General features: G+C 47.3%; 1 protein-coding gene across 4 annotated transcripts; it reads right to left on the bottom strand.

Moving 5' to 3' along the window:
- Nucleotides 1–2,476: 2,476 nt before the first annotated feature.
- On the bottom strand, nucleotides 2,477–18,425 carry GINS4 (GINS complex subunit 4). 4 transcript variants are annotated; one of them, XM_063817053.1, is made up of 9 exons: nucleotides 18,235–18,425; nucleotides 17,337–17,451; nucleotides 11,152–11,238; nucleotides 10,305–10,418; nucleotides 7,811–7,908; nucleotides 7,582–7,670; nucleotides 5,611–5,701; nucleotides 5,385–5,519; nucleotides 2,477–3,559 (listed from the first exon to the last, which is right to left on the bottom strand). In XM_063817053.1, exons 2-8 carry the CDS (start codon nucleotides 17,430–17,432, stop codon nucleotides 5,423–5,425), a joined length of 672 nt encoding a protein of 223 aa, XP_063673123.1. In that variant the 5' UTR covers nucleotides 17,433–17,451; nucleotides 18,235–18,425; the 3' UTR covers nucleotides 2,477–3,559; nucleotides 5,385–5,422. The 4 variants fall into 4 exon arrangements, with proteins under 4 accessions (XP_063673123.1, XP_063673124.1, XP_009453519.1 ...); XM_063817054.1 differs by having other exon boundaries at nucleotides 18,243–18,425; XM_009455244.5 differs by having other exon boundaries at nucleotides 2,477–5,519; nucleotides 18,243–18,425.
- Nucleotides 18,426–20,163: the final 1,738 nt, after the last annotated feature.

Below are 20,163 nucleotides of genomic sequence, written 5' to 3'. Positions count from 1 at the left end.
CCTGGCTAACATGGCGAACCCCCGTCTCCACTAAAAATACAAAAATTAGCCAGGTGTGGTGGCACATGCCTGTAGTCCCAGCTATTGGGGAGGCTGAGACAGGAGAATCACTAGAACCCGGGAGGCAAAGGTTGCAGTGAGCCGAGATTGCCACTGCACTCCAGCCTGGGCAACAGGGCGAGACTATGTCCTACCAAATTATAACAAAACAAAAACATCCAATCAAATGGGGGTTTGACTTATTCTCAACAGGACAAAATTCACTTATATTGCCATGGGCATGCATCATCTGCATAGCAAGACAAGAAATATTCACATCATTATAAGTTTTCTATAAATCAACTTGTACCTCTACAGAGTTGTAAAATTTAAAGACATGGGCACACAGCACACAGGGATCAAGCATTACATTGAAAGGATAGCCAGTAATGTTTTGCCCATTCCAAAATCTCAAATTTTTCCTTGCATAGGTATGTTGTGGAGATTTACAAGTTAATCTACTTTAAAAACAGCTTGATGTGGCCAGGCACGGTAGCTCACGCCTGTAATCCCACCACTTTGGGAGGCTGAGGCGGGCGGATCACCTGAGGTCAGGAGTTCGAGACCAGCCTGGCCAGCATGGTGAAACCCTGTCTCTACTAAAAAAAAAAAAAAAAAAAAAAATTAGCCAGATGTGGTGGCAGGTGCCTGTAATCCCAGCTACTCGGGAAGCTGAGGCAGGAGAATTGCTTGAACCCGGAAGGTGGAGGTTGCAGTGAGCCAAGATTGTGACATTGCGCTCCAGGCTGGGCAACAGAGCAAGACTCTGTCTCAAAAACAAAAACAAAAAGAGCTTCATGCATAGTAAACTTGGTAAATTAAATATTCTCATTGCCTGCAGAATCTCCTATATATACGGCCAGGCGTGGTGGTTCACACCTGTAATCCCAGCACTTGGGAGGCCAAGGTGGGCAGATCATGAGGTCAGGAGATCAAGACCATCTTGGCTAACACGGTGAAACCCCGTCTCTACTAAAAATACAAAAAATTAGCCGGGCGTGGTGGCACACACCTGTAGTCCCAGCTACTTGGGAGGCTGAGGCAGGAGAATCACTTGAACCCGGGAGACGGAGGTTGCAGTGAGTTGAGATCGTGCCACTGCACTCCAGCCTGGGTGACAGAGTGAGACTCTATCTCAAAAAAAAAAAAAAAAAAAAGAATCTCATATATATGTATGTATACACACATATATTTGAGACAGAGTCTTGCTCTGTCACTCAGACTGGATTGCAGTGGTGCAATCATAGCTCACTGCAGCCTCAACCTCTTGGGCTCAAGCAATCCTCCTATCTCAGCCTCTCAAACAGCTGGGACTACAGATGCACATCAGCACGCCAGGCTAATTGTTTTATTCCCTGTAGAGACAGAGTCTCACTATGTTGCCCAGGCTGGTCTGGAACTCCTGGGCTCAAGTGATCCTCCCACCTTGGCCTCCCAAAGTTGCTGGGATTACAGGTGTAAGCCACCAAGCCTGGGCCGGTACATCTCTTTGAATACACCCAGTAGTTGTTTCTTAGCCATGGAATGAATATCCGATTTTTCGGAAATAGCCAAGCTATTTGAAACCAAATCTGTTAAATAAGTACAGAATACTGATTTTGTTTTTTTAAAAAACAAAGGTTTTTTGGACAATATAATGAGAGCGCTTTCATAGCTAGTTGATTAGATACATTTGAAAAATCAGTTCTTACAGAATTCTAAATGGGATATTTGGCTTCCCAAGATAAATTAAAGAACACTATATGAAGAATTGACATATATGTGTTTGCTTAAAAATGCACTCTGCAGCTGGGCATGGTGGCTCACACCTGTAATCCCAGCACTTTGGGAGGCCGAGGCAGGCAGATCATTTGAGGTCAGGAGTTCAAAACCAGGCTGGCCAACATGGTGAAACCCTATCTCTACTAAAAATACAAAAATTAGCTGGGTGTCATGGTGTGTACCTGTAATCCCAGCTACTTGGGAGGCTGAGGCAGGAGAATCGCTTGAACCCAGGAGGCGGAGGTTGCAGTGAGCTGAGATTGTACCACTGCACTCCAGCCAGGGCGACATCTCAAAAAAACAAAAACAAAACCAAAGCACTCTGCAAGCTTCCTGGCTAACTCTTGTACATTGCAGCAGGGGAAGTTTGATGCCTCTGAGGGCGATGCCAAAGCCAGGCGGGCTGCTGGGGTGTGAGCATGGAGTAAATGCAGCAAGGTCACAGATGACGGATGATGACTGCGGTGGGAAAACCCACATAGGGGCCTGCAAGCACGTCTCAGGAAGAGCTGTCTTGCTAGGGGCAAACTTACGGTAAAAGGATGACGCCATCATTTGATAAAATGTTCTGTCATGCTTTTAGTGGCAAGTTTTTAACAATAAAGCAAAACACTCACCATGAACCAAATGTTAAAATCAATGTCAACCAAGTCACATCATTTCCTGTTCCACTTGGTTTTGAAATTCAACTTCTCCTTTATTTAAAAATGACATCAAAACCAGTCTTCTCTTGAAGAGGTAATTTAGGAAATGGAGCAATTTACTGTGGTTTTAGAGGATGTAAAGTGCTCCGTGCAGTTGGACATGTACAGGGCAGCAGCTGGAGGCATGAGGATGTAGAGCCGTCATTCAATGTGGTCCCCGGGCCAGCAGCAACTGCACAACATGGGAGCTCCTTAGAAAGGCAGGATCCTGGACCTCACCCTGTTTCAGAACCTACATTTTTTTTTTAATTTGCAAAAATTTATTCATATACAAATGTGCAATGTCAATAAAATGACCAAATAGGTTTGTTCTTGAAACATTTTCAATTGAATGGGAATTAAGTGCTTTTGAAAAGTGACAAAATGATCATACAGTGAAGTTGTCTCTTTCTTTATATAACAAGCATAAATCAGGTACTAACTCTTGATTTTACTCTGAATTAACCATGACATACTAAATGAACTTGGGCTTCAGGCAGAACCTACATCTTAAGGCGAGCTCCAGGCGATGGGTATGCACATTAAGGCTTAGGAAGCACACTGTTCTAGGTAACAGCTCAGGTCTCTGGGCTTAGCACTACAGGGAGAACGTGACTAGGAAATGCAGACTTGGGTTCTGATCTCAGGCTTACCACTAAATATCTGCTGTTTCCCACAGCCCTGCCCGCTTCTCAGGACTGTGGGGGACCAAATGGGATCCTTATTAACAAGGTCCTGTAAGATCTGGGTCCAGCCTGCCTCAGACCTTATCATGTACTACTTTCTATTTTGAGTTGGGCTTTCTAACCAGGCTGACCTCAAGTAGAGCTTGTTTCTGCCTCACGGCCTTTGCACAGGCTGTTTTCTCTGCCTGGAACACCCTCCCTTTTGACCTCTGCACTGCAGCTGCCTCCTGTTAATCAGATCTCAGCCTAAATGTTGTCTCTCCAGTGAGACCCTCCAGGGACTGCACGAGTATCAAATACCTTTGTCAAGAAATAAAACCTCCCCAGGCTGTGCGCAGTGGCTCACGCCTATAATTCCAGCACTTTGGGAGGCCGAGGTGGGTGGATCACCTGGGGTCAGGAGCTCGAGACCAGCTTGGCCAGCATCATGAAACCCCATCTCTACTAAAAATACAAAAAATTAGTCGGGTGTGGTGGTGCGCACCTATAATACCAGCTACTCGGGAGGCTGGGGCAGGAGAATCTCTTGAACCCAGGAGGTGGAGGCTGCAGTGAGCCGTGTTCACACCACTGCCACTCCAGCCTGGGCAACAAGAGGGAAACTCCGTCTCAAAAAAGAAAAAAAAAAAAAGACCTCCCTTGCTTTCCCCTACTGATTTCTCTTGGAAATGACAGCAATGTTACCCTGATTACTCTCGCAGCCCATACCCTGCAAATGGAAATCTGCCAACTTCAACCAGGAAGAAAAGACTGGAATGCAGGTTGCTTTTTATAGCATTTCAAGGAAAGATCATTCATTCACTGCCTATACATCCTTCCTTCCGGCATCACTGTGAGACTCTGCATGCACATTAATTTCATCCATTCCTCTTGAAAAAGTGAAGGACTTAAACCAGAAAAGCGGCCATAGGTCACAATACAAGATGGTTAACGTCACTCTGTTAACAGTGCCTTGGCCAAGGACAGCCAGATGGCCCGGAGGCTGACTTGGCAAAGCTGCTGGAGAGTTGGGGAGGGCTGCGGGTTAACAGCAGGGAGCACATACTTCATTAAACTACAAGCCGGGAGCCGTCCAGAGGTGCCTTCTGCTGCAGAATGGAAATTTAATAATGGTTTATTGGTTTAGTTGTGATTTTCAATTAAGCATGACAGAAATTGGTTTTAAGTCCAATATTAGAGGTTCTAAAATGTTAGTTTACACAGTCTAATGATGTATGACGGGAGAAGGCCACAGCTGTTTTCTTTAATCTATTTACAATCTTCGCAGCAGAAAGGCTAAATGAACTCTCCTACCATTATCAGGTCAGGGCTAAATGCAGCCCCGATCACAGGCAGTGATGCCTTCTTATGAACTACTTCTGCCTGACTTTCCTTAGCTCAGAAAATACTACAAAGGGAAAAGGCATGCTGAGAGCCTCTGCTGCTCCGCCAAGTGTGCAGAACAAACAGTACAATGGCCCCATCTACTGACACGGGCTAAAACAGCAGACAGGACATGCAGCAACACAAGCAATCCTGCCTCGAGCTCCGCTTCACACCCGTGACCCACAGCACTGCTGAGGAATGTCTGATGCCTAGTAAACTACTTTATTATTGTCCTCAGGCACAACGTGATACGAGGGGTTTCTAGTATTTTCTCTAGGGTTCCAGGTCTTCATTCTTGTTTACGCCTAGTGTGCTTTTTTTTTTTTTTTTTTTGGAAATGGAGTCTCGCTCTGTCGCCCAGGCTAGAGTGCAATGGCACGATCTTGGCTCACTGCAAGCTCCACCTCCCGGGTTCACGCCATTCTCCTGCCTCAGCCTCCCGAGTAGATGGGCCCGCCACCATGCCTGGCTAATTTTTTGTATTTTTAGTAGAGATGGGTTTAGTAGAGATGGGGTTTAGTAGCCAGGATGGTCTTGATCTCCTGACCTCATGAGTTTATGCCTAGTTTGTTTTTTTTTTGTTTTTTGTTTTTTGAGACAAAGTCTCACTGTCACCCAGGCTGGAGTGCAATGGCACGACCTCGGCTCACTGCAACCTCCTGCTCCCAGGTTCAAGCGATTCTCCTGCCCCGGCCTCCTGAGTAGCTGGGATTACAGGTGCACACCACCACACCCAGCTAATTATTTTGTATTTTTAGTAAAGATGGGGTTTCACCATGTTGGTCCGGTTGGTCTCGAACTCCTGACCTCATGATCCGCCCGCCTCGGCCTCCCAAAGTGCTGGGATTACAGGCTTGAGCCACCATGCCTGGCTGTTTATGCCTAGTTTTAAATTAGCTGGACAGCTCCAGATGCAACTAGAGGTGCAATGGTTTTGTATCGGATCAAGTGCTGTGAGCCCTTCTCCAGGTCAATCACGTAGTCCCTGAAAAAGAGGGAAACACATTTGCCTGCAGAGCTCCGCTGGCCCTCCATCGGGAGGAACGTGCCCACTGTGAAAGATGCACGCCACTCACCTCTGCTCATCTGTGTCTGGTTCTACCAGTATGTTTTCTTGTCGTTCTCTCACTCTCAGAAACACGTAAGAATCTAGATCTGGTTTGGGAACTGCCAGGAAAACAACAATGTGATTAGGAAATCCTCGGCCAACAAAGTCAACAAAGTAAAAGTTGCTGGGAAGAATGGTATGGCACACTCAGGGTTTAGATAGGAGCCCAGCCCATTCCTACTCTTCTAAGATGCAGACAGAGTGGCTGACCAGGGAGGAAACTGGACACAGATTGGGCCTTTTGTTTTCCTCAGGCAGCCTCAGCAAAATGACCAATTCAGGGTTCCACAAGTCTGGTATGGGTCTGACTTGCTCCTGGTGTTATGGGCTACACTGTGTCCCTGCAGAATTCATATGTTGAAGCCCTAACCCCCAGTATTTCAGCGTGGGATTGTATTCGGAAACAGGGCTTTTAAAGAGGCAATTAAGTGAAAGCGAGGCCAAGTAGTGTGGGCCCTAATCCAATCTGACTGGTGTCTTATAAGAAGAGAATAGGCCAGGCACAGTGGCTTATGCCTGTGATCTCAGCATTTTAATCCAATCTGACTGGTGTCTTATAAGAAGAGAATAGGCCAGGCACAGTGGCTTATGCCTGTGATCTCAGCATTTTGAGAGGCTGAGGCTGGAGGATCAATTGAGGCCAGGAGTTTGACACCAGCCTACGCAACATAGCAAGATTCTGTCTCCACAAAAAAATTTTAAAAATAATAGCCAAGCATGGTGGCACATGCCTGTAGTTCCAGCTACTTGGGAAGCTGAGGTGGGAGGATCGCTTGAGCCCAGGAGTTCAAGGCTGCAGTGAGCTATGACAGCGTCAATCTACTCCAGCTGGGGCAACTGAGCAAGACCTTGTCTCAAAAAATAAAAAGCAAACAAAAAACAAAACTCAAAAGGTGGGGGGGAGGGAGGGGACTAGGACACACAGAGACTAGGATTAGTGATCTTATAAAAGTAGCCTGAGAGTCTGCTTGCCCCTTCCCTTCTCTGTGAGGACATATGGAAGGCGCCATCTATGAGGAACAGGCTCTTGGCAGACACTGAATCTGTGGGGGCCTGGATCCTGGACTTCCCAGTCTCCATAACTGTGAGCAGCCCAAAGGCACTAAGACCCTGTTCCACCACCGCAGGGGTGGCTGTGTGGTCCCCAGCCCCAGCACAGGCTGGGCAGAGATGAATTTCCAGGGCTCGGGTGTACTGGAGCTCGTTTGATTTGGTGTGGCAATTTTGCCTGAGGAGGTCTTGCTTGGATCTGGTGCACTGTGAAACACTGAGGAACATGGGCTTTATCCTGTAAGCCAGGGCCCCCGGTGGGTTGATCCGACGTTAAGGGCTCTGCCTATACCTCCCTTTCCTTGCTCGGCAGCCCTTAGGGGCTGGTGCGAAGAGGCCCGAGGAGGGGCTCCGGCCAAGCTCCCCTTCCCCGGCTCCCCTCCCTCCTCTCTCCACACCCTCCAACCTGCTCCCTCTTCTGAGGCCACAGGGACTCACTGGAGGTCTCCCTAGCCTCCTATTTCAGCCCTCCCCTCCAGCTAGACGGGCCCTGTGCATTCTGGGACCTGTGACGAAGAGACGGCCAGCCCCTCTGAGCAGGGGCAATGTTGGCGTAGGCTCTGCAGTGCTGGTACTCGGGGCTGCCAGCACCTCACAGAGGCTCAGCAGATGGCTACTGAAGGCGAACGCGGCTCCATGCCCGAGTCTACAAGCACCAGTGCAGTCATGGGGCTCAGCCCACCCCAGGGAACAAGGAAGCAATGCTCAAATGCCTACCATTGGATCTGCTTTCCGTGATTTTTTTGGTCTTTAGCTAGAATCCTTGCTCTTCTTTCTGTTTATCTACATACTTATTTTTTTGTATTTGGGTAAAAACAGTGAAGAGAGGATCCTACCCTGGGACACCTGAGGATGGGTGGGCCACCTGCAGGGAGAACGTCCTGTTTACCTGCCCGAAAGAGGTCCACCTTCTGTAAGTTAGGGGGCATGTGCTTCAAGGCGACATTTTTCAGATAGGACTCTGTGTTCGCCATGAACCTGAAAGACATGGATTCAAATCGCTGTGGTGTACACAGCTGATGGACGTCCAAGGTTAGCAGGCAGCAGCGCACAGGCCTCTAGGACAGGCCTCATGCTGAACCAGCCAGGTGCCCCACGCCAACGGCTCACTCACTCACTCTCTGGCAAAGGCCAACTCTTCCGGTGAGAGGCTGGAAGGCTCCCCCTCAGGACGTGTTTTTTCCTTCTCAAGGACATGAGGGAAAAACTTCTCTATCTGTGAGGATAAAGCAAAATCTTCATGAAAACATTGGCAAAAGTCAAAGAGAAGGATGTGGTTAACATAAAGAGGGTTTACACAACCCTCCCGAGGAAGGACATGTGGCCTGGAGGTGGGATAGGGTGGGTGGAGAGACACACCATAAGACACAGGACAACGTCTCTGAGACACCCTTGCAGGCAAGCTATGGACCTGGGGCTAGGGGACAGCTTGGATTGGGAGACTCCTAAGTGGCTGAACAAAGAATGCTGACTCAATGGGTAGATGTCAAACTGTAGGGAAGTCTTTTGTGAAAGACCCTTGCCACAGTCCAATTAATAATCACATAAGGTTTTGTTTTTTTTTTGAGATGGAGTCTCATTGTGTCGTCCAGGCTGGAATGCAGTGGTGTGATCTCGGCTCACTGCAACCTCCAACTCTCGGGTTCAAGTGATTCTCCGGCCTCAGCCTCCCAAGTAGCTGGGATTACAGGCACCCACCACCACACCCAGATGATTTTTGTATTTTTAGTAGAGATGGGATTTCACCATGTTGTCCAGGCTGGTCTCAAACTCCTGACCTCAGGCGATCCACCTGCCTTGGCCCCCCAAAGTGCTGGGATTATAGGCATGAGCCACTGCACCCAACTGGTCATCACCAGCTTTGGTAAGCATGCCATCAAAAACCTTATGTGGGCCAGGCACAGTAGCTCATGCCTGTAATCCCCACACTTTGGGAGGCCAAGGTGGGTGTGGATCACCTGAGGTCAGGAGTTCGAGATCAGCCTGGCCAACATGGTGAAACCCTGTCTCTTCTAAAAATCAGCTGGGCCTGGTGGCAGGGGCATGTAATCCCAGCTACTTGGAAGGCTGAGGCAACAGAATCACGTCAACCTGGGGGGCGAAGGTTGCAGTGAGCTGAGATCGCGCCACTGCACTCCAGCCTGAGCAACAGAGTGAGACTCTGTCAAAAAAAACAAAAAAACACAACCAAACACATAAAAAAACAAGGGAGTTGATGACATAAAGTATTAAGAGACAGCTAATACATTAGGTGACAAGATCAGGATCCAGAGACAAGGGAAATGGCCCAATTTAATAAGATAAAGCTTAAGAGAGATAAGTATCAAGCCCTACACTTAAGGAGCCAAAACCTAAGCCATACAAGTAGAGGACAGTGACTGGATGGGGTAATTATCATCTTAAAAGGGGTTAGTGTCCACGTGAGTGAAGAATGAGCTCAGGCAGCGTACCTGTCAATATGCTAATGTGATAAATATGCTAATGTGATGTGGTTGGCATTACTACCAGCTTAATAACCAGAATAAGAGAAATGATCATTCTGTTTTTCACAAACTTGGTCAAACTACAACTGGGATACTGTGTTTAGTTTAAGATAGTGTAACTTAAGAAGGATAGAGACAAACAAGAACCCTTTTAGAGAAGAGACCAGGAGAGTAAATGGTTTGAATGGCTAAAATGTGTGCCTGAGAGAAGACTTCGAGGAGACTGTGGGCAGTCTTCAGATAGCTGAGATAGCTGAAGCATACTCATGTAGAAGAGATAATTTATCTTATTTGTAATAACTAAAGAGACACATAGAACCAAATGAAAAGAAATGTCAAGGAAGTAAGAATTTCTCAGAGTTATAAACTAGGAATGTTTTGCAATTTCTTTTTTTTTTTTTTGAGGCGGAGTCTCGCTCTGTTGCCCAGGCTGGAGTGCAGTGGTACAATCTTGGCTCACTGAAACCTCCACCTCCTGGGTTCAAGCAATTCTCCTGTCTCAGCCTCCTGAGTAGCTGGGACTACAGGCGCCTGCCGCCACGCCTGGCTAATTTTTTTATTTTTAGTAGAAATGGGGTTTCACCTTGTTGGTCAGGCTGGTCTCAAACTCCTGACCTCAGGTGATCCACCCGCCTAGCCTCCCAAAGTGCTGGGATTACAGGTGTGAGCCACCACGCCTGGCCTGCAACTTCATTTTTGTAAGTTAGATAGCCACAAAGCTGTAGGTGAATGTAAGTCATCCTGGTTCATTTGACACTGACGTTGGCCATCTGACAGACAAAATAATTTTGGAAACAAGTTCTCCTCTAGTCAGCATTCACTATTGACCAATGCCAACAACTCTCCCTTCAGCACTGCCATGCTGTAACGCAAGGGGGCACCACTCACTCGGCAGGTGAACAGACTAAAAATGTGTGCGGTGTCCCCGCAGTGGGCCACACACGTTCCTCTGTGCTTCTGTGGAGCAATCTCTCGCTCTCCTTACAGTTTAGCTACATGGATATTGGGCTCTTAGCAGCATCTTCAGGTCCTGGACCCTCCTGGGCCCCAGCCCAAGTTCTCCCCAGGACATTCAGTCTGCATTACAGACTGTGCTGTCTCAATCCCTCCAGGTATCTCCACGTCAAACCTTCATGAGGCGACACCGCAAGTAGCTGCTGAGGACGTAGCGGATCCTCTCCATCTCCATTTGGTGGATGCTGACCTTCAGGTCCTCCCTTTTGGCTCTCCTGAGATTTTCTTCCTATTAAATGAGAAATTAAGGTTTATAAAAAACATGATGTTCAACCATCATCACCGGCAACGTTGAGGACCCAGACTATGTTTCAGTACAAGGAAAACAAAAATATCATGTGAGTTTTCATTTTATCATTGTATAAAGTACAAACAACAGTCATTTACTTTTAGAAAATGACCATTTGAATAGAATCTGTTCAGCCAGAGGCTTCCAAAAGAACTCCAATCTGATTGTAAGGGAGATAATACAGCACACAGACGAAACTTCCATTGGGTCTAAAAAGCAGTATTAAAACACCAGCTGAGAAACTGAAATATCCACATTTTACAGCTTCTCTGAAGTTGACAATGATTTACGCTCAGATCATCTAGGCCAGGGACCACAAACTCAAATGTTTGCAGGGGCCAGGTGGGGAGGCTACAAGAGAAGGGTGGGTAGTCAGGGGCTGTGGGGAGCAGGGAGTACATGGATGGACAGCTCTCATGGGACTGCTCTGGTCAACTGTTCTCATGCAGAAATGCAGGATTTTAGACTTTTCATGGGAAGCCAATATCCAGATATTTACAGGCACTCTCAAGATTGATAAACATAGATAACTAATTCAATGTTTTTTTAAAGAACTGGACTGTGAGTTGAGCCAAACAAAACAGATTTGCTACCAGACCACAAGCTCTCAGTGTGCTGACCAAATGCTTTTACCTTTCTCCTCCTTTGTCAACCCAAGACAAGCGACTCTTACCATGTGCTCCAGCTGTTCCATGACACATTCTACAATCTCAGGCTTGCTCTCCAGCAGCTCAGGGGCAAACTTTTCATTCATCCAGGCCTAAAAGACAAATGCCAGAAAAAGCAAGCATCACCCACCACAGAGCTAAACAACCCAGTGAGTCAGCCCAAGTCCAACGAAAACCAGGGATGGCGCAGGCAAGAAAACTGTCTGCCCACCAACTGGAAACATTGAAGGTGTTTTGAAGACAAACTACGTTTAGTGATTGCTTTCTCGTGTCTTGTTTTAGTTGGGAGGCTGTGTTCACAACCTTCTATTCAACTGACACTCATAGAAACCCTTGCTTACTTCAGTTAGTGTGACGCTTGGTGCTGAGAGTGACACCACCTGGTGTTCAAATAGTGCCTTTGCCAGGCAGCCCGGGCACACTGTTACTCCACCAGCTCCTTTCCCCCAGGCAGCGCCACCCCATGTCTATTTAGAGAGAAAGCAATAACCCACCAATCCACACAGCTCTTCATTCCTGAAGCTCAGAGCACTTCACAAATATTTTTCATTCATCATCATCATATCTCAGAGAAAATGGATATAGTTATCCTCATCTGATTGAAAAAATACAGATTGAGTAATTTACTAATGGCCCCAAAGTATACAGGATCATAATAGAAACAGGCGCTCATCTATTATGGAGTTTTGGAGCCAGAGGTTAAAGCTCTAATTTATGACTCAGGCCCAGCTGTTTGGTTCATTTTAGAGACTTCCAAGGCTTAGAGAACTGAAATATCCCTAAGTGACTGAGGAAAGCTACACTTATCTTTCAATTACAGGAAATGTAGTTTTAGCATAGCTCAGAATTATATGCTGACCAGGCTCAACTTATTTTTTTCTGACGTCCTTGAGTGTCTGCTTCTCCCCATGATCACCGTCAAGAAACATTACCAAATGCTGGGTATGGCTACTGTCATAAGCATTTGTGCAGAGCCTGAGCATCTCTAACAATCCTGCAGACTGAAACAAACAAACAAAAAAAACCTGCATAATGCATGGGAAAACATCATATTTTCTGGAGGGCTTATTAGGAGCAGCATTTCTTTTTGATGGATTTTTATTAAATATTGAATAATTTTTATTTATTTTTGAGGCACAGTCTCACTCTGTTGCCCAGGCTGGAGAGCAAAGGCATGATCCCAGCTCACTGCAGCCTCTGCCTCTCGGGTTCAAGTGATTCTCCTGCCTCAGCCTTCCGAGTAGCTGGAATTACAGGCATGTGCCACTATGCCCAGCTAATTTTTGTATTTTTATTAGAGACAGGGTTTCACTGTATTCGTCAGGCTGGTCTTGAACTCCTGACCTCAAGTGATCCACCTGCCTTGGCCTCTCAAAGTGCTGGGGTTAGAGGCATGAGCCACCAAGCCCAGCCAAATACTGAATAATTTTTAAAACTACAAGAACAAGCCGGGCGCGGTGGCTCACGCCTGTAATCCCAGCACTTTGGGAGGCCGAGGCAGGCAGATCACGAGGTCAGGAGATCAAACCATCCTGGCTAACATGGTGAAACTCTGTCTCTACTAAAAATACAAAAAATTAGCCGGGCGTGGCATGCCTGTAGTCCCAGCTACTTGGGAGGCTGAGGCAGAACTGCTTGAACCTGGGAGGCAGAGGTTGCAGTGAGCCAAGATTGCACCACTGCCCTCCAGCCAGGGCAACAGAGCAAGACTCCATCTCAAAAAAAAAAAAAAAAAAAAAAAAAAGGCCCTGTGTGTCCCTCCCTCCTCAGAGGTAATCATTAGCTTGAATTTCATGTTGAATTTTCTTTATGGTCTCACTACATTTGTTCATATCTCTGTAGAATACCTCTCAACCTGTTCATGACAGGATATTCAAAGAAAATGATAGTGCTTGTCTGGTACACTGGGGTAGCATTGGGGACCACTTCATTTACATTATGAAATTATGACAATAAAGTATAAAACATTAGGTGGAAGTTTATATTAGTATAAAACTTCCATATAAATCTTTCCAAAATTTTTACTGAGAAACTTGTATCTAAATCCAATCTTTTTTTTTTTTTTTAAACTCGGGTTTTATGCTTGAAATGGCTACATCTGGTTTCCGGTCACACAGTGGCATGATAATGGCTCACTGCATTCTTGACCTCCAAGGCTTAAGTGATCCTCCTGCCTCAGCCCCCAGAGTAGCTGGGACTAAAGGTACATACCACAAAGCCTGGCTAATTTTTAAATTTTTTAAATAAAGATGGGGTTTTACCATGTTGCCTACGGTGGTCTTCGAAATCCTGGCCTCAAGACATCCCCCTGCATTAGCCTCCAGAAGTGTTGGGATTACAGGCTTGAACCACTGTGCCTGGCCCCTGATCAAAATTCTAAATGCCAATCTGTTCATTATTGCTATGGGCTGAAGTGTGTCCCCCCCTCAAAAATCTACCTAACTTCCAGGACCTCAGACCGTGACTGTATTTGGAGATGGGGGTCTTTAAAGAAGTGATTAAGTTAAAATGAGGTCATTAGGATGGCCCCTAATCCAGTAAGACTGGTGTCCTGATAAGGGGTAATTTTAACACAGACACACACGAGAGGGAAGACCATGCAAGGACACAGGGAGAATATGGTCACCTACAAACCCAAGGCAGAGGACTCGGAAGAAGACAACTATGCTGGCACTTTGACCTCAGCCTCTAGAATTAAGAAAATAAATTTCTATTTAAGCCACCCAGTCTTTGGGACTTCGCTCTGTGGCCCTAGCAAACTAAAACAATCACTAAAATGAGCAAATCTGCACTACAGGTAACAACTTTTAAATCACTTTTTATAGGCATTAAAGGGTATCCTATATATGCTCCTGGAGCTGTTCTCATCAGCAGCCCTGTCAGGCTGTCCCTTTGGCTGTGCCACACAGCATAAGAGACAGGATCTGGCTGTGGCAGCCGTGCAGGTGGCGAGTCACTTCCTTGGCTGCACTCAGGGCACTGCACTAGAGCATCAGGCATGAGATGTTACTGCAGCTTACCCACCAGCAAGCTGCAGCTGTGCTGTCAGACCCCCCGCCGCCCCATCCTCTAGCTGCCTTTCAAGGACCCCGATGATGCTCACTTGAAAAAGTAACCAGCCTGGGGCTCCAGCTGTCCTGGAAGGTGCAGGGGTCCACACGGAGGCATCTGTGGCATAGCAGTGTGCCACATCACCCAAGGGTGGCGGCTCTGCCTTGAACAATAATTTTGCAAGTTTGAACTTTACATAAAGTGTTTCTTTGGCAGCTCATATTTTATAGTTGTTATTGTTCTACATTAAGTTCCTGTTATTCATGCTATTTCAGGAGTTATTTTACTCATTTTCACTGCTGTTTTATTTCCACTGTATATGGTATATTTTCTCAATGCTATTTGTTTATGGTTGTCTAGGTTATTTTAATTTTTAACTATAGCAAGCAATGTGTGAACATACTGTGGATGTCTCCTAGAGTACATGCGGAAGTTTTCACTAGGTATGTACCTGGGGGTGGAACTACTGGGCTGCAGGTATGTGCACCTTCATCTTTACTAGACAATAACAAATTATTTTCCAAAGCGATTATACCTATTTATATCCCACGGCAGTATATAAGTGTGCAAATTGCTCTTCATTTTTTTTTTTTTTTTTTTGAGATGGAGTCTTGCTCTGTTGCCCAGGCTGGAGTGCAGTGGCATGATCTCGGCTCTCTGCAATCTCCACCTCCTGGGTTCAAGAGATTCTCCTGCCTCAACCTCCTGAGTAGCTGGGATTACAGGCATGCCAACACGCCTGGCTAATTTTTGTATTTTTGGTAGAGACGGGGTTTCGCCATGTTGGCCAGGATGGTCTTGAACTCCTGACTTCAGGTGATCCGCCCCTCTCGGTCTCCCAAAGTGCTGGGATTACAGGTGTGAGCCACCGCACCCGGCCTGCCCTATATTCTTAATTTTCTCTTTTTGGGATAAGATCTCGCTGTGATCCTCAGGCTGGTCTCAAACTCCTGGGTTCAAATGAACCTCCCACTTGGGCTTCCTGAGTTGCTAGAACTACAGGCATGAGCCACTGCGCTCAGCTGCTCTACATTCTTGTCATACTTTATATTGCTCACGTTTTTCAGTTCTTCCAATCTGATAGATATGAAATGATATCTCATGATTTTAATTTTCATTTTCCTGATTACTAAAAAGGTTGAACATCTTTTTCATATGCTTATTGGTCATCCTGTTTTCTTCTTCTCTGAGGTATCAGTCTGTACTGGGCAGTCTGAAAGAGCTGTTTATGTACTGTGGATAATCATCTTGTGTCAGCTACATATTAGTATTTTGCAAATATCTTCTCCCAGCCTGGTGGCCTGTCTTTTCACTCTAATCCAGAAGTACAAACAGGCTGGGCACAGAGGCTCATGCCTGTAATCCCAGCACTTTGGGAGGCTAAGGCAGGCAGATCACAAGGTCAGGAGTTCGAGACCAGCCTGGCCAACACAGCGAAACCCAATATGGTGAAACCCCATCTCTACTAAAAATACAAAAAGTAGCCAGGCGTGGTGGTGCACACCTGTAGGCCCAGCTACTCAGGAGGCTGATGCAGGAGAATCGCTTGAACCTGGGAGGTGGAGGCTGCAAGTGAACCAAGATCACACCACTGCACTCCAGGAATGTATCCCTTTTTTGCTTTATGCTATGTGCCTTTTGATTTTTGTTTAATGAACCCTTTCCTAATGAACCAGGAATTCTTAATGCTGTTCCACAAACTAGGTCTGTGGGTGGATTTCAGGGGATCTCTGATCCCCTGGAAGTCATATGCAAAATTCTGCATGGGTGCATGTGTGCGTTATTGTGGGATGAAAGACCACAGTTTCTACCAGTTTCTCAAAAAGGTCTGTGATATAAAAACAGATTAAGAATCACTGCTAAATAGTAAGGATTATCATGTAAGGTATAATTTAAAAATCATTTTAGTTCCGTTTTGTCATTCGTGATATCATGTATGGCAGGGAAGAATGAAGAATACTAAAGTAGCAAACATGAGAGAGCTCTGGAAAGGGGCAGTTAGAGCAAGAGGATAAGGATACTTACTATGAACAGCTCACATCAAGTGAGTGCTTATCATGTGTCAGATAGCATGCTGAGTGCTTTACACAATTACCACATTTAATCAAAAACTCCAGGACATAGACACTATTATCATCTCAATTTTATTTTATTATTTTTTTGAGACGGAGTTTCACTCTTGTTGCCCAGGCTGGAGTGCAATGGTGGGTAGGATCTTGGCTCACCACAACCTCTGCCTCCCAGGTTCACGTGATCCTCCGGCCTCAGCCTCCCGAGTAGCTGGGATTACAGGCATGCGCCACCACATCCGGCTAATTTTTGTTTTTTAGTAGAGACGGGGTTTTACCGTGTTGGTAAGGCTGGTCTCGAACTCCTGGACCTCAGGTGATCCGCCCACCTCAGCCTCCCAAAGTGCTGGGATTACAGGCTTGAGCCACCGTGCCCGGCCCTATTGTCTCAATTTTATAGGCAAGCAACGGCTTGAGACAAACTCCCTAACTTGCTCAAGATCACATAACAGAGGAGTGTCACAGACAGATTTAAATCCAGATAGTCTGAACTCCTGTTACCAGAGCATCATGAGATATAAGTGTAAAGAACACAGTTACTGGCACATGGGAAATATGCAGTAAGTCATAGCTATTACAACTTAAAGGAGAAATATTTCAGAAAGGATTTTAGATAAGCAGTGGACATATGGAGAGCAGACGACTCAAGAAAAAACGTGAGAAAAAGGAAAAATATGACCAGTTTTCCCTTACAGGCATTTCAGCATTTTCTTGCTAAACAGGCATTCTCCAGGGAAACAGCAGATGTTCAAGGGACTAAGGTAAAGAAGTTCAGGGACCTCTACAGTCCCTGGAAATATCACGTGGATCCTTGCTCTGTGAACTGTTCACTGAATGTGCCCAAAGCTGTCCCTTACTGACCCCACTTGGGGATGCTGTGTTTGATATGATGAGGTCTCTAACACAGGATGTCCTTCTTGCTTCCCGTTTCCATGTAGATGGTTAAGATCCAGTCCCTGTTCTGAAATAAGCCCCAAATTCCGTTTCCTCATTTTGTGATCCCTGATATTCACAGTTGAACTAAATAAAAAGGCTGACTGGAGCAAAGGGATTCGATCTGGGATGCTTACCTGCTCCAATCTTTCAATGAGCTCTGCAGGAGTTAGGACCACTTCCTCACTACCCCCATCAGAGTCCTGTCCCAGGAAATCCAGTTCTTCGGTCATCTTCTCTGAAACCAGGAACCTAATGAGAGGGAAAGAACCAATACTCTGCAATGCGTTTTCTAATTATCTGCAAGAACAGACATCTATCTGGAGAAAGGAAAGGTTTATTGAGGTTTCCTGGGGTTGTAGAGGCCCTTTAGCAAGTGGTGAGAGAACGCAGGGACTCTAGTTTTCCAGTGTCTGCCTCTTCCTCCAAGGCTTAGGTCAGGTATCCGTTTCTCAAACAAGCCTCCCCTTTACTTCCGTCCACCAAGAGCTGAGCACCCATCACACCATACAATCACTATTCATTTCTTTGACTTCCCAGTAGAGGTCTTGTTCCTCAGGGACGGGGTTCGTTTTAGTTCAAATACGAATCGCGCTTCTGCTCAGTGCCTGGCACTAAGCACTGGGGACGCAATGACCTGGGAAGCCCCTGCGCTCAGCACAGCGCTTGACTCCTAGCAAGCACTTAACATTATTAGGAGCTGGCCGGGCTCACGCCTGTAATCCCAGCACTTTGGGAAGCCGAGGCAGGAAGATACCTTGAGCCCAGGAGTTCGAGACCAGCCTGGGCAACATAGGGAGATCCTGTCTCTATAAAAACAAAAATTGTTAGGAAGATTAATCAATGCTAATTTCCCAGAGCCACAAGGGCCGGCGACATTAGACCAGTCGGCGACCCCAAAGGCCTAAGGAGGTGGATGGCGGGGACAAAGTCCCTGGGGTCGCAAGGAAACTGCGAACATCCCCCTCCCCTCCTCCCTCTCAGGGCCACCCACACAGGCCTGCCCTAGCCACAGAGGTCCCATTCGACGCTCACTCGGGGACCTGGGAGACAGCGAGGCACTCCACAGCAGCCGGCGGTAAGGACGGGGCGTTCGTGGGGACGCAGTCGGGGCACCAGGAAGCGGGAAGACAGCGGAACAAACTGCTCAAGGCCTTGCCGGGACCAACCCAACCCTCCAACTTCTCAGCTCCCGCGCTACTCTCGCAAACTTTCCGCCCAGGCACGACGTCATCGCGCAAGGGCGACGCTGACCAATCAAGGCCCGGGGGGAAGAGCGCGGCGGTCTCCTTGGGCCCGCCCACCCGGCGGGCGGGGACTGTCTTCGCGGCGGCCTGCCGTCCCAGCAACGCAAGGACTTGAGGCGGCGGGAGGCTGGTCCGGGTTGGCCCCGCCCACCTGGGGGCCGGCCGCTCCGCTGTGCGGTCCGGGTTGCACTACCCAAGGGCGTCGGGAGGGGGCGCCCGCCACCGCGGCCAAGGGGAGCGGCGGTGTCCGCCCCGGGGGGGTCCCACCCAGAAGTATGCTGTTGAAAGCAGGCCGCTGCAGCCTCCTGGGCCGTCTCCACCCACAGCTCTCGTGGCTCTTTGGGTTCCTCCGTCTTTGCGGGGTTTCACCTGTGGTCAGTGTGGTCATTGCCTTCAGAATCTCCAGTATATTCCTTTTCATCTTTCTTGAGACAGGGTCTCGTTCTTGTGCCCAGGCTGGAGTGCAGTGGCACCACCACAGCTCACTGCAACCTCCGCCTCCCGGGCTTAAGCGATCCTCCCACCTCAGCCTCCGGAGTAGCTGGGACCACAGGCCAGCGCCACCACGCCCAGTTATTTTTTAATTTAAAAAAAAAAAAAATAGAACTGTGGCGGGGTTGGGGGTGGGGAGGTTCTCCCTATGATGGCCAGGCTGGTCTCGAACTCAAGGATCCAAGCAATCCTCCCACCTCGGCCTCACAAAGTGGGTACTGGTTCTTGAAGCCTGGGATCGGACGACCAGCAGAAGCATCGCCTGGGAATCTGCGAAAATGCAGGTTCTCAGGCCCCACCCTGGCCCACTGAATCAGAAACTGGGGGTATTTCACCAGACCCAGGCCCTCCCGGTGACCCTGACGTAGCTGAGGTTTGAGAATCACTGCTTTGGGGCCGGGCGCGGTGGCTCACGCCTGTAATCCCAGCACTTTGGGAGGCCGAGGTGGGCGGATCACGAGGTCAGGAGATCGAGACCACCCTGGCTAACATGGTGAAACCCCGTCTCTACTAAAAATACAAAAAAATTAGCCGGGCGTGGTGGCGGGCGCCTGTAGTCCCAGCTACTCGGGAGGCTGAGGCGGGAGAATGGCGTGAACCCGGGAGGCGGAGCCTGCAGTGAGCCGAGATGGCATCACTGCACTCCAGCCTGGGAGACAGAGCCAGACTCCATCTCAAAAAAAAGAAAAAAGAAAAGAGAATCACTGCTTTGGGGCAATGCTTTCAACTCAGCTTCTGGAGGGGAAAAGCACAAAAACCCATGTCTGTATATGTATATATTTTTTCCATCTTTGTGTGATCCAGTTTTTCTTCTCTGAGTTGCTGATTCTTTTCTCTTTGCTGTCCTTTGTTTTCTGTGCAAAGCGTTGCTTCTGGCTTCCCTAAAAGTATCTCTTCTCCATCAATCTGAGGGCTCTTTGCAAAGCTGCCCTATGATGTCATATTGATTGACTAGTAAAATGATTGGCTAATATAGTATGATCGTACCTGCCTGATTACAATCCTGTTATGAAAATGACAATAGAATAAGCCGAGTGAGAGAGTAGGCATCTTTACAAAGCGCTGTGTAAGCTGGGGCATATCAGCACGTGATTCCCAAAAGGAAGGGACATTTGAGCTGTGTCTTATGAAATGAATTTTGTGAGTGGCAAATAGGTGGTTATTTCAAGGTCTGTTTCAACGGTTTGGTAATCCAGTGGTTTTTGGTTGTGGCAGAGTGTGTTTC

This window comes from Pan troglodytes, chromosome 7 (assembly GCF_028858775.2).
Source record: "Pan troglodytes isolate AG18354 chromosome 7, NHGRI_mPanTro3-v2.0_pri, whole genome shotgun sequence".
NCBI lineage: Eukaryota > Metazoa > Chordata > Mammalia > Primates > Hominidae > Pan > Pan troglodytes.
Note: the sequence above shows the minus strand (reverse complement) of the source record. Positions and strands in the feature narration are given on the sequence as shown.

Bases quoted from the DNA above. Each gene is read 5' to 3' on its own strand.
- GINS4 (XM_063817053.1), bottom strand. From the start codon at position 17,432: ATGACCGAAGAACTGGATTTCCTGGGACAGGACTCTGATGGGGGTAGT. The intron at 7,671-7,810 runs GTGAGTGAGTGA...CATGTCTTTCAG, and splicing joins GAGTTGGCCTTTGCCAGAGA to GTTCATGGCGAACACAGAGT. The intron at 5,520-5,610 runs GTGAGTGGCGTG...CCTCTTTTTCAG, and splicing joins CCAGACACAGATGAGCAGAG to GGACTACGTGATTGACCTGG.